Below are 14,178 nucleotides of genomic sequence, written 5' to 3'. Positions count from 1 at the left end.
GGTACCGCAAGGTCATAGAATAAGCATGGGCGCAAAATAAAGAGTATCGTGTCGAACAACCGCGGCCTATACCACGCATGCCACGCCACGCAGAATATCTGTAGTGCCTTTCCTTAAGTGTTTTGAGGTCATCGCTCAAGACCTATCTTGTTGCCGAGATGAAAGGCAGACGACGCCATGTAGCCTCAGCAGCTGAGTGCGTCGTGAAGCACCAATGACGACGACACCAGACGGACTGCTCCTGTCTTCAAAAAGCCTGATGCCCGTGCGGACACGACGGGTGACAAGTCCCCGCCACCCCGCCCCCCCCCCCCCCCCCCATCAGTGGCTCAGGCGCGGTCGGCGCGGTCAGGGTCGACCGTCACCAGACGCGGTCGGCGCGGTCAAGGTCGCCGTCGCCCCGGGCGATCGGGTCGCGCCGCCGCCGGTCGGACCGTAACGCTGGACGGACACGGCAGCGTCGCGCCCATTAGCGCTGGTTCGCCGGCCTCAGCTGCACGACACCAGCATCGATTAGCCGGCGGTGTGGCGGCGGCACGTCTGCACAGAGGCGCCGGTGACGCACGGCCTGCCGACCGCGTCACGGCCGTCTGGCGGGGTCCGGGCCCTGCAGGCCGGCGTCCCCTCCCCTCCGGCCACGGCTGTCTGCAGCTGGCGCCGAGGGGACCCCGGGCAGCGGGGTCCACCCTACCACTGTACAGGAACGGCTAGCAGTCACGGAAACGTGCGCCGCCTGCCGTGGACGGGGTATCTCTTCCGCCGATGGTTGTGCCATTGGTGTTGCCCAGATGGATAGAAAGCACAGCTGGTGCCAGCTTTGGTCGTGGTTTTGTAATTGTGTGTCGCTGCGGCTGTCCATGAACAGCATTGATGACCAGCAGCTTCATCAGAAGTTCCTCTTGTGACGAAGAAGACTATGGACTGTCGACTCAAGTGTCGATCAAACGACCAGTCGTGTAGCATTTCCAGGGAAGGGATTTAATCGCTTTTAACTATGAACGAAGCTGCACCAGGCACCATTGTCATTCCCGCCATTTCAATCATGATAATCTACATCCAAGAGGAACCAGTGGCTGTGACCCTGACCGCACCAACCAGCGGGCCTTGGTTTTTCTCTCTCATACGCGTGGCGCGCTTCCAAATAAGGCGGCCGTGGCCGCCTGAGCTCGGCCTCAGAGCTTGGGCGTGCGGACCACCAGCGGCCTCGACACCGCCCACGGCGCGCCCGTCTGCGCCTCGCCGCCGTCGGCCCAACAGCTGGGCACACCTGGCCGTGGGTGCGGCGGTGGCATGCTGTCCGAGCCGGTTACCACAGGGAAGCACCGAACGGGAGGACTTCGTACACGGGGGCTTCAGTGCAGGCTGCTGCATTGCATCGGAGAGCAAGCACTGGTCGGGGTCTTGCCGGAACCAGATTCGGACCAGAATTCAGTAATTTTGGGATTCGGATTAAATTGAACCAAGACATAGACAAATTCGACACGAAATTGGTCCTGCGAATATGAAAATTGTGAATTTTTACACGGCTTGAGGACGACGGGAGTCCGACATACCTCTTTTCCTCCTGAAGCCTCACCATGGGGAACCTAAACCTGAACCTGAACCGTGGCGGAAAGGTGCATCGTAACAGGAAATTATGTGGTGTAAAGTATATAGTGTTTCGTAAAGCGTGTGGACAGACGTTTCCGCCCCCACCGAGTTGTTATGGTTTGGGTGGATGAGGCTCGTTTCGGTCGCTCTCGTTTGTGTTCGGTTGGGTCTGGTTGAGGTGAATTAGTTAGGGCCGGGTTGCGTAAGATGTGACGTTGGCTGATGGAACTCAGCACGGGCTATCTATCATCAGTCCGTAACATCAATTATTTAACTGTCCTGAAGATGGCGCAAGACGACGTTAAGCGATGTCTATGGATGGGTTAGGTCTTATCTAGTTTGTGTAAGTTTACCAGTCATAATTCTTCCCTAGACCATCACTTTTTCTAATAATCTGGAGATTAGATTTAATTCGTCTTGTGCAATCCTGCAAGTGATAAATCCAGTTATGATCAATATTATAGTACGCACGTATGACTGAGGCGCATACTCAACATTCAAGAAACCAGACCCATAATTTGTGTAAGTGATTGGACCCGGGCTCGTATTCAGATTCGTGAAAGGACAAGGCGCTGCTCCGGACCCAGATTTGGACTCCAGTTCTTGAACTAGAGCTCCTGCCTGCCGCAGAGCGGCGCATGGGCGCGCTCTGAAGCGAGGTGGCGGCACCGACGCTGACCGGGGTTGAGGCGGGGTTGGCACTGGCGAAAGAGTGACATGAGCGCATCTGGAGAACACGAGAGATCGAAGACCAGATTTCCTCCCAAACATAAACGCCACTTGCTAAGGCTTTGACCATGTTTTCAAACATCGAGGAACAAAAACGGAGTTGGGGTAATCCACCCGACATAATCCACCTCAGGCCGGCGCTGACGTGCCGGCTGGCGGTCCTGTGGTAGCAAACTCTTGCATCTCTAGTACCTAACCCCCGTGTCTGCGGTCAGCGAGAGAGCTGTACCGAGCCGCTGTCCGCCGAAGGGCATTTCTGTAGATGCGCAGCACCGGTCGGAGTCCCTCTCGCCACCGATCGGAGTCCCTCCCGACACCGGTGGGTTCCCCTCTTACCACCGGTCGGAGTCCCTCTCACCACCGGTCGGAGTCCCTCCCGACACCGGTCGAGTCCTCCCGACGCCTTTCCCTCACCACCGGTCGGAGACCCTCTCAGCCACCGGCTCGAGTACCCCTCGCCACCGATCGGAGTTCCCCTCTCGACCACCGGTTCGGATTCCCCTCTCACCGACCCGGTCGGAGTACCCTCTCACCACCGGTCGGAGACCCTCTCACCACCGGTCGGAAACCTTCCCGCCACCGGTCGGAGTCCCTCCCGATACCGGTCGGTTCGCCTCTCACCACCGGTCGGAGCCCCTCTCGCCACCGGCCTGAGTCCCCCTCGCCACCGATCGGAGTCCCTCCCGACACCGGTCGGTTCCCCTCTCGCCACCGATCGGAGTCCCTCCCGACACCGCTCGGAGACCTTCCCGCCATCGGTCGGAGTCCCTCTCGCCACCGATCCGATCCCCCCTCGCCGCGCTGTCATGGCTGCCGTCCGGTTCCCGCGGCGCAGAGCCCGGATAGCCCAGGCAGCTGTTGCCACCTGGCCCGCTCTGGCCCGGTCTCCAAACTAGAGCCGCAGATGTCTCGTAGAGACCGTCCCAAGCGCCGGGTCGGCGCATCTGTCGGACAAACGACGCGAAAACTGCCATCCGCCGCTACCACCGCGGCTGAGCCCCGCTTACACGTGACTCCATCCCACAGCTCTCTCCGCACGCACTGGCGTGACTCTGGCACCACGCCCCGCGCTTCCGCAGCGGGCAAGCGGGCCCAAATACCCGCCTAATTCCGCAGCGCCGCGACACGGCGCCGGCCGCGGCCGCCTCCCCTCCCCCAGCGGCGCTCACACGTGCGCCGTGGCTGGCGAGGCCGACCGGCTGGCGCCACGCTGTACGACACGGCCGCAGAAGCTGATGACCGATAGCCATGTTCGGGCCTGCATGCCGTGAGCAGCCACAGTTAAATGCCATCCGGCGGTATTTAAGTGCCGCCTGCGCCCGTGCGGCGATCGTGCCTGGTAGGGAGGAACCGGTCGTGGGTTGGGCGTTGTCGAGAAAGCGTGGAATTTGAGGCCGCGTTGGGCGCTGAGCCGTTTGACTCGCTGATAACGTCTATTATCGCTGTTTGCCCTCGCACATACCGCAAGCGCGGTGTGGAAGTCCCCCGCGGCATGTCTGGGAGTGGCGCTTCGACTGTGATTCAGACCAAGAACTTCAGTTGTTGGCATGCATGCACTTCATGACAAGGAGTGTGCAGCACAGCGCGATGACAGGAAGTGTGCAGCACAGCGCGCGTGGCAGCGTAGCGCGGCGCTCGCAACAGTAACACACTCTCAGCTCTGAAAATGCTTAAGAGCTCATCCTTGTTCGAAAGCCAAGAAAGTGTCTTCCTCTTACGCTGCAGCGCAGCGGTCTCCCCAAATCTGACCTTGCTAGCTTACACGGACGAAGGGCCGGTGTACGACAGCTGTTTCACGGCGTCTCGCTCGGAACCCCTGGACATTCGATGCCCGACAGGTGATCATGAGCGCCGGCTCACACGAGCAGCGCGGCCGGGGACGGTCATGCCGCTTTATCGTTATCTCCATGGCTACCATCGATGATGGCGCGCTCCGGCCGGATAAACAGTCCCGTTGTCATGGCGACCGCGTAACGGGATGGCAGACTCGACAGTGCGTGTCGTGGGAAGGAAGCCCAGCTCACACCTCTGGCTTCTACTCAGTTCCCACCAAGCCCTGATGGCGGGCCACACGAAGAATGGAAGGGGTCAGGTCGAGAGGCAAAAATCCTGATGGCCGGCGACACGAAGGCTGGAAGGGGTCAGGTGGAGGGACCAAAGTCCTGATGGCGGACGACACGGAGGCTGGGAGGGGTCAGGTGGAGAGACCGAAATCATGTGCAGGCTTAACTGAATCGGCCACTGAATTCATGACATTCGTTCTCACCCGTCGATATTGATCGTCCAGTGGACTTTACCAACGGAACTTATTTTTATAGTCGCCGTGCACGCGTAGAAAATTCCATCTCTTGCTATTACTTGCGTTTCCTCGAGATAAAATATCCTTGCTGTTCCTTCCCCAGACCGCATTATTTCTGCACGATTACGGCTACAAAATACAGTTAATAAGACTAGCACCACCGTTGCAGTATTTTGACCCAGCGTCCATGTCATTGGCTACGGCGCGGTGAGTCCGACCCTCCATGGCAATACACGACATTCCTGCCATTCCGCACTTTCAGCGCTGAAAACTTTGACAAGGCTATTTTCTCCTCGCTCTGGTAAGATGACTGAAAACGTTGGTGGCCCTGAAGCCTGCAACAGACGTTTGCCTCGTTGGGCCGTTACAGTCGGTGGGAAACTTCTTACAGCAAACAACAAACATGTGGGCGGAATCGAATAACGGATCCTAGGAAAAGGATCCATTCCGTAAGCTTATGAAACTTGGTGTCCACATTTGTAATTTGTCAACGCTTTTAAGAAGGTGGATACATTGTGACTGTATTACTGTAAGGCAATTCGTCCACAACTTCTAGGTGCTCAAAGCAGGACGCCTTCCCCATTTCTCAGTCCCATATCTAGCCTGTTCTTTACGACACCAGTAGTAAAGGGAGTCTTCCACATCTGTGTGGGGTTTTGAACTGAAACAGTCATCTTGAAGATAATTTCCTGAAGTTTGCGGCCCAGCCCTGCTTAAAACCTAAAATCCTTTTGTTTCTGAGCCACACGCCCGCGAAGATGAGCCGACTATTTCGAGCAGACTATTTCAAGGTTACTCAGACATTTATGACACCATACTAACGCCATTTAAATTCTGCCATTCCGCTGACCGGGCAGCAATCAAGATCGAGAAAATAGTAATTACCGAGACGTTCGTGGGCACGACTTCCAGACATAGCGGCCGTCCATTGTATCTAACCCAATGTCGTGCAACCCGTGCAAGATCTAACACCATTGATTAGGCTATTGAGATTAGAGACCTTTTGACCGGTATTGACCATTTCAGGCCTATTGGGTGAATAGGACTGGATAACGGTAAGGCAGGAGGGCTAAATGCGTCTGGGTGCTAACCGCCGAGGTTAAGCCCGCGCAGGGACCGCTCTGTGGGGTATGCCTCCGGGCGCCCGCTCGGGGTCCCCCTGCAGGGGGCCTCTCGGCCCACTCGTTCCCAGCGCCTGCAGTCATGCAGCCTGCCCCTGACAATCGGGGCGTCTTCATGATACTGAAAGCACGGCAAAGGATAAGGGGTCGGATGTACAACATTAATTACTTTGACTCTGTTTGGTTTGGGCGTTTCGGCCCGTTCAAACCATTTCACGCCTGGAAGAAGGGAAACTAAACAGGCGTTATTTACGAGTTTTCATATCACTTGAAGCATGTATATATGTCTTGAAAAAATCGGACATAGGGTCTAGGAGATGTGGGTGAAAATCACCTAATAAGTTTTTTAACGATAATTCCAGGTTGTGCTGACGGCAATAGGTCCGCAGCATATTCCGTTGCTGTTGGTATTATCCACTTCAAGAAGCATATGTTTGGCTGTAAGAGGACGACCACTGGTGTGCTGGCCGGCCGAGGGCGGACTAACCTTCCCCAAACGGTATGTGCGGTTTGCTGATGTTTGAGGTGCAATGTGTGATTTGATGTCATGAAGTTGGGTTCTATTACTTGCTGTCCATTGCTCTTACCAAAGTCGTTTTGTCAAGTCACGAATGGATGTCTTCATTGTGGCATGGTGAACAGGGATGGGTGTAATGTGAAGGTCCGTTAATGCTTCCTTGGCCAATTGTTCAGTCCGTTTATTCCCTATGATACCTTTTTTGGCCCTGGATCCACAAAATATGTGATGTCTATGCCACGTGTGGCTAAAGAATGACGAGGTTCATGATATTGACGAGCGGTGGTGAGTTAAGTTGGGTGAAAAGAGACTGCAAAACCGTCTTTGAATCGGAACATGTCATCATAGTCCTGGTCCTATGTTTTTGCCGGTGCACATGTTGCAATGAAAGAAAAGGAGGAAATCATTTTTGCAAGGTAAGCCGATATGCCATCTGGCAGTCTGCATTTTTGTGAATGAGTGTGGCGTAGCATCGCACATCCTGTGCGGCTTTCGGTGCCGAGATCATCGGAATAAAAAGTGACAATTTAACTATTTCGCAACCATGCGGTTGAATTTATGCTGTGCGTGGGCTTTTGACAGAACTTTTAAGACTTCTAAAGAGCAACAAAGCCTTCCGTAGTGTTGACTGCCAGGGAGGCACCATTAGATTGCTGGTAGGGGGGTCCGCGGTAGAACGTAAGCTGGGTTCTGGCAGAAGACGGTCACCCGAGACGCGATCGTGAGGCCCAAGCGACGTTCTGCACAAACCTATGTGCGTATGCTCAAAACTACGTTACATAAATTGCTCAGTTATCGATTCTGACTGCATATTGAACACTTACAGACACACATGGCTTGTCCATGCTCATGCAAATTGTTGACCCGTTTTGATCTTCAATCTATATTCGCGTGGTCCTTGATACCTCTGTACATCCCAGATACCAATTTTGACAAACCTGAGTTCGATTGGTTTAAAAAGAGCTCACTGGACCATTGTAAGGCTAAGTGGGTCGGTGCTTTATTTCATGTAGTCGTTTCACGCATGGGTTTTCCAGTTTATTGACAAAACTTCAGCCAGTATAGATCTCGTCATAGCTTCTGGCATCCATTCCAGTTACAGAGGGTAAAAATGAACAAAAATGTGACAGAAAACAAACCCACATTAACAATGAGTCATATTCGGTAATTTGCTTTGCGAGTCCTATTACTATCAGGGGGCCCTTTGTTAACCCTATGCCCCTCCCCCCCCCCCACACACGCACCTTACCAAGGCTCTGACTGCGTGCAAGAATCAAATAACTATAACATCAGAATAGCGCTAAACCCGAATATGCGAATGCAAGAAAGCACCACACAGACAGTGCTCCACATTTATATGGGGATTTGAACTGAGAAAGCCATCTTGAAGATCTTTCAGTTCGGTTTAGAGCCCTACCCTTTTTATGACCTAAAAACTCCTCCAGTTTCTGAGCTAAACACCTGCGAAAATGGGAGAAGTATTTCGGAGAAAGTACTTCAAGGTCACCTTGGTATTCATGACGTCATAATCACGTCATTCAAATCCTGCCGCTTTAAAAACCATGCGGCGGCCAAGGCTGGAAAACTATAATGGTTGAGTCGTTCATATCTGGCGTTCGTCGGTACAAGTTCCAAATGTAACGGCGGTCCATTGGCTCTTGATCAACGTTGTACAAGGAAAAGATGACGTAATCAAACAATGACGTATCGAGAAGCATACCTATTAAACAGAGAATGTGTGATGTCTAGAGCAGTCTTTTCTACTTCAAAGTATGTCAATTGTTATGAGTGAGCTTGTTTCATCATATATGATGCTAGCTTCAAAATATATTCAAATGTAAAACATTCCTTGTAACTCACGGATAAATACGCAAGAACACTACGCTAAATGCCAAAAAACACGAGTACAAAACGGTATTTGGTTTCGCACAAAGCCAGCAACACCGCAGTGAGTAGCAGTTTTACCAAATATTGGCCTTTTGTTGTCTAGAGCATGCTTCTCTATTAAAACGTGTACTAATGATTATAGGCGAGCTTATTTCATCATATCTGATGCTTCGTTCGATACCTTCAAATGTGGAACGTTGCCTTTATGGGTATGCGGGATGCATCACAAACACTCCAACCAATCTGGCTCATAATTGAATGTGTAGGAAAGGTGTCGTACATATTTTCCAGAAAATCATCGAGAACCGTGATTGGATGCAAGATGACTCCCCTTAGACTTCGTCACTATCACCGATACCCTGTAACGTTTTGTGCCTCATAACAACCGCCAATCAGCAAGCATGATCATTGCAAACCGCAGCAGACTTCCAGCAGGTTGACCTCTCTCAACACCCGCAACATTCTGTCGTGCAGAATGCGAAGGCGCCCCCAGGGAATGCTTCGAGATGCCAAGCCGTTTGCTCGAACTATTCAAATTCTGCGGGCGCTAGACCCGATCACGAACGGCGGTTCACGCATAAACAACGGCTGATAAGAGGCGCTGCTGAACGAGACGGGCGCGGAGTTGGCGGGAGGCCATCTGCTGACGCAGTTTAAAACTTCAAACGTCCATCCGCACCTGGGGAGAACAGGAGCGCACGCGCAGCCCTGCTCGGAAGCCCGCTTGCGACACAAGGCATCCGTCCGACATGCACATCACGTCGAAGCGAACGCAGGCAGACGGCCGACAATGCGCCAGTGCTCAGGTGTGACCCGTCCCCCCCCCCCCCCCCCTGCCGGTTCAGGAACCGGCTTTACGCAACTGCGGCCGTTGTGGGGCGGTGGCCGCCGGTTGTAACGAAGCCCCTGATTGGACACTGGTCGGCCGGTCTGCGCGCGCCAGACGCATGGGCGGCGGCCGGCGGCCCCCTGGTGGCGGGGACCAGGGCAAGAACCGAGCCGCTGGCGCCGCGCGCGAGAGCCGCACCAGTCGCTGACGAGTCGCCGGTGGAGAGGGTCGGATCACAGAAGATTACAGTACAAAATGCGTGAGATCGTGCACCTGCAGGCCGGCCAGTGCGGCAACCAGATCGGATCCAAGGTAAGAATAGACGCAGTGGGACGTCAGGTGAGAGAAGATCTGTTTCTTGCGTGGACCAGTTAGGTGGGTCCACTGATGACGTCAGTGCAAATGAGCCTTATTGACTTATTTGTCTGGGTGTACTGGGGCATGTTTTGAAGAGAACTGCAATGTGGTGCCCACGGGAATCGTATGAATGAGCTAAACGTATGATTGAGACTTGGATGCAGGTCAGCTGTCCTCTGGTGGTAAACACACAGAATTGAGGCATTAATTGTAATTAACGTTTTCGCGGCGTCAGTCCCTTCCTGTCTTGGCATCAGTCGCTTCCTGTTTTCTTCACGGTGGTTCGGCTCCTGGCTAATCGTACTGGCGGAAACCGGCGCCGACGTCTCGCTCGGCCGCCGCCGTGGGAAGGGTGTTCCGTCCCGCGTCACGTCCGCCGTGACCGCATTCTGTCTGGGCGGGCGGCGCGGCACGAGCATTCCAAAGCGCCGGGTCTGAAGCCGCACCTCAGGTCACGGCCCCCGCGAGCGCCGCCGACCCGCGGCCCGCACGCTGCAGGACTGCGTGTCACGTCTGGGCCGGAGGAAGGACCTCCGCGCCGTGGTGTAGTGGCGTCGCCCGCACGGTGAACCCGTCCGGGGCAGTGGCGGCACGTTTCCCACGGCCTGGATCACGTCGGGGGCGTGACGTAACCCGGCCGCCCCTGTGCTCCAAAATGGCCGTTGCCGCCACATGTCCCCCGCAGGCGAGGGGAGGGGTGCGTGTGGGGAGGCCCCGTCGGCGCGCGCGCGCGGCCGTTGTCCCTTTTTGCCGCCCGATTTTGAATTCTTTGTCCACGCTAGATGCGTGGCGGGAGGGCGCCGGAGGAATGCGCGAGGCACTGATCACGTGACCGGCAGTTCTGGTGCCCTCAGCCGTGAGCTTATCGCTGCTCCTGAGGAGTCAACGGGCCAACATAGACCCTGGCGCTGCGTTCACTTGCCGCGGGCGCGTTTGGTCAGAGTTATAAAAAGCCGGCGGCCATGCTGGAGGAAGTGGCGCCGGCCGGCTGGCAGCGCGCCAAGGCTCAACGTGGCGATGGCGGGCGACGCCCCGATATCGACCGGTCGGCAACTGTCTGGTCGGACCGTCTGGCCGACCCCGACCTTCGCCCCACGGGAGTGCCGGCGCTAAACCCTGGCGGTAGCGGTGTATTAGGCTGCTGGGGAGGGGAGGGGGGGGGGGGGTGGAGCAGGTTTGATGACCGCTCCTCCACGCCGCACTGCGCGGCCGGCGATTCGGTCCACCGGAGATCCCTTCCTCTCATGCGGGTCCGCGGGTCGTGGAGGTTGGAGAGAGCCTGCCGCGTGGGGGGCCCACGGCACGGCGAGGGGGGGTGGGGTGGGGGGTGGCAGTTGGCAAGCTTAAATGGCAGATAGCCGCCCGCCGGCTCAGGCCGAGCGGTCCGGGTTACTTGGCTCCGGGGGACGGGTGGCGTGACCCGCACCGACCCCGAGTGGCGGACGTCCTGGTGCGGCGCGGCGCAGCGCGCGGTCTCTGACCCGAGCGGCCCGCTTCCGGTCTGGCGTCGCGGTGACGGGCGGCCGGGCCGGCGCGGCGTCAGCTGGCCGGCTATCCCTGCTGCGCGCCGCCGGCCGGAGCGAGCTGGCAGACCCGCTTCTGAGGACTTGTTCGCCGCTTACGCTCAGGTCCCACCGATGTCGTTACCCAAGGGTTGGCTTTCAGCAGAAAATTTACGAGAGGAATGGTGGACCACACTCCTCCCTGTCCCTCCCTGAGCGATTTGTTTGTTTTTTTGTTGGCGTTGCAGGCTTTTTCCTCCTTCAGTGTCTGATGGCGTTCCGCGACGATACCTCGGAGTGTGGGGACGTCGCTAAACAGCCCCGAGCCTGTCCGCCAGTGCTCTCCGAGCGTGTGCCTTAACGGGGTCTGTTTGGCCTTCGACAGTTCTGGGAGATCATCTCTGACGAGCACGGCATCGACCCGACCGGCACGTACCATGGCGACTCGGACCTGCAGCTGGAGCGCATCAACGTCTACTACAACGAGGCCAGCGGCGGCAAATACGTGCCCCGTGCGGTGCTGGTGGACTTGGAGCCGGGCACCATGGACTCCGTGAGGTCCGGACCCTTCGGGCAGATCTTCAGGCCCGACAACTTCGTCTTCGGTGAGTGGTGCTTGAGCGGTGTGCGGTCCTGGGTTCTGTTTTCTGCCAGTGCGCCCAGATGGGCGTTGTTGCTTCTGAGGTCATCAAGTGTCTTGTTTTGAACTGGTTAACGTGGTTCCGACGTCGTAAATTGACATTTGCACAAACGCTTCAATATTGTCGGTTAGTGATCATACCCAGCTGCACGAAAAGTAGCCATCAGACTGTGACGTTACATGTACCTTGGTCCTGTTTCAGGTCAGTCTGGAGCCGGCAACAACTGGGCCAAGGGCCACTACACAGAGGGCGCCGAGCTGGTCGACAGCGTCCTTGATGTCGTCCGCAAGGAGGCCGAGAGCTGCGACTGCCTGCAGGGCTTCCAGCTGACACACTCCCTGGGAGGTGGCACCGGCTCAGGCATGGGCACCCTGCTCATCTCCAAGATCCGGGAAGAGTACCCCGACCGGATCATGAACACATACTCCGTCGTGCCCTCCCCCAAGGTTTCAGACACCGTCGTCGAGCCCTACAACGCCACCCTCTCCGTCCATCAGCTGGTGGAGAACACCGATGAGACGTACTGTATCGACAACGAGGCGTTGTACGACATCTGTTTCCGTACCCTAAAGCTTGCCAATCCCACATACGGTGATCTCAACCATCTCGTCTCTTTGTGTATGTCCGGTGTCACCACCTGCCTGAGGTTCCCTGGCCAGCTGAACGCTGACCTCAGGAAACTTGCCGTCAACATGGTACCCTTCCCCCGTCTCCACTTTTTCATGCCCGGTTTCGCTCCTCTCACCTCTCGGGGCAGCCAGCAGTACCGGGCTCTCACCGTGCCCGAGCTGACCCAGCAGATGTTCGACGCCAAGAACATGATGGCCGCGTGCGACCCGCGCCACGGACGCTACCTCACGGTGGCGGCCGTCTTCAGAGGACGCATGTCCATGAAGGAGGTCGATGAGCAGATGCTTAACATCCAGAACAAGAACAGCAGCTACTTCGTGGAATGGATCCCGAACAACGTGAAGGTTGCTGTGTGTGACATCCCACCCCGTGGTCTGAAGATGTCTGCCACCTTCATCGGTAACAGCACCGCCATCCAGGAGCTGTTCAAGCGCATCTCGGAGCAGTTCACGGCCATGTTCCGGCGCAAGGCTTTCCTCCACTGGTACACCGGAGAAGGCATGGACGAGATGGAGTTCACTGAGGCGGAGAGCAACATGAACGACCTGGTGTCCGAGTACCAGCAGTACCAGGAGGCCACCGCCGATGACGAAGCTGAGTTCGACGAGGAGGAGGGCGAGGAGCTGGAGGCTTAAGCTCCCGCTCGCCTCCCCACTTCTCTCCAGCGTTCTGTCCACGTCACCCGCCGCCGGCAGTCGCACCTCTCCGCCGATGCGTCGGTACCGGCGAGCGAGGCGCGGCAGCCGGCTCGACGCGCTCACCGGTTTGTTTGGTTCGCTCACCGGACGGACTCACGGCGTGCGTCCTTCACCGGCGGCGCCCGCCCTCTCGTGGAGTCCCGGTGCCCGCGCCCTTCGTGTCTCGCACATTCCTGTATAATTTGACTCGTGCTGGGTACGACGCGAAATATAAATTATTTACTGTTGCTCGGTATTTGCGATGCGCAAGGAATTTTTGTAGACAATATCGAACCAGCAAACTCCAGTGCGGCTGGTTGTGAGGGAAGGGTAAAATACACAGAGGGTCGACGGCTGTAGACTTAAATTGCCGAGGAAACCGGAAGGAGATCTGGTACACTCAACGAGAGTACGAGGAGTCATGTGGACTGGGTAGGGGGTACCGCCTGTGGTGTGGCCAGAGGGGCGGACTGGAGGAGAGCTCGCCAAGCACCTCAGCTGAAGTCGTGTCAGCAGGAATCGAGAAATATTTTTGCGGAAAGATATCTGATTGAATGGACAGTTGGCTGGGCGGGAACGTCATGTCCTCACGCTCGAAAAGTATGTGGCGAGTCGTGTGGTTTTCACGTTCAGCCTGTAGTGGCTGCATGATTGCACGTTGCCGTAGCCTGCATTATTAGTCGCAGAATGGCTTGGGTGCGCGTCACCATGCAGCCGCCCAGATACACCTTAGCGCAGTACCAGTGTCACCGGCTGCAACGCCCTCAGACGTCGGCAAACTAGGCTCAACCGCGGAAGCCGCTCTACGCTTCTCAGCATGTACATGCGCAAGCAATTCGCGAATGTTCGCACCCGTTGGTGAGAGATTTGTTCCGCCTTCGCATTGTATTGCAGACTAGTTTTACGAAGCCATTTCGTTGGTCCGTTTTGTCTTGCACAGTTGGCGCACCCATGACTGAGGCAAGTGCACATCAGCAGCTTTGTGTCAATCCTCCAGATAGATTTGATCTTATCGGGTGATTTGATTGTCGGGGAGGCTGTCACATCGGCTGGTCGGAGCTCAAGGCTTCCAAAGCATTTGGCCGTTCTATGCAGGAATGTGACACGTGGACAGGTGCCTTTGGAGTGACGACTCAGTGACTGAGGGAATGAGGTGTGCCAATAAATCACAGTCGGGCGAAATGCGTGAAATACTGCATCATTCTTTCCTGATAAATGCGGTATATTTTTTCCAGGAGTCCGCCGTTTGTGCTGAGCGAATTCCCCAACGCACTGGTCTTGGGGGCTCTACGGTAGGCGGGTTCGGGTAATATTTTCATTATGCCACCGCTTTATGTCGCACCGTTGCGGCGCAGGCAATGCGCAAAGGGACGCTATTGCTTTTGGAATTTACTGGTTC

At 56.1% G+C, this 14,178-nt stretch overlaps 1 protein-coding gene across 1 annotated transcript; it reads left to right on the top strand.

The window, feature by feature from the left end:
- The first annotated feature begins 9,148 nt into the window (after window positions 1-9,148).
- On the top strand, window positions 9,149-12,872 carry LOC119099388 (tubulin beta-1 chain). Its single transcript, XM_037222530.1, has 3 exons — window positions 9,149-9,284; window positions 11,217-11,436; window positions 11,674-12,872. Exons 1-3 carry the CDS (start codon window positions 9,228-9,230, stop codon window positions 12,735-12,737), a joined length of 1,341 nt encoding a protein of 446 aa, XP_037078425.1. The 5' UTR covers window positions 9,149-9,227; the 3' UTR covers window positions 12,738-12,872.
- The last annotated feature ends 1,306 nt before the right edge of the window (window positions 12,873-14,178 follow it).

This window comes from Pollicipes pollicipes, unplaced genomic scaffold (assembly GCF_011947565.3).
Source record: "Pollicipes pollicipes isolate AB1234 unplaced genomic scaffold, Ppol_2.1 Scaffold_4740;HRSCAF=5597_pilon_pilon_pilon, whole genome shotgun sequence".
NCBI lineage: Eukaryota > Metazoa > Arthropoda > Thecostraca > Pollicipedomorpha > Pollicipedidae > Pollicipes > Pollicipes pollicipes.
The sequence above is the reverse complement of the archived record's forward strand: the minus strand, read 5'-3'. Positions and strand labels throughout refer to the sequence as shown.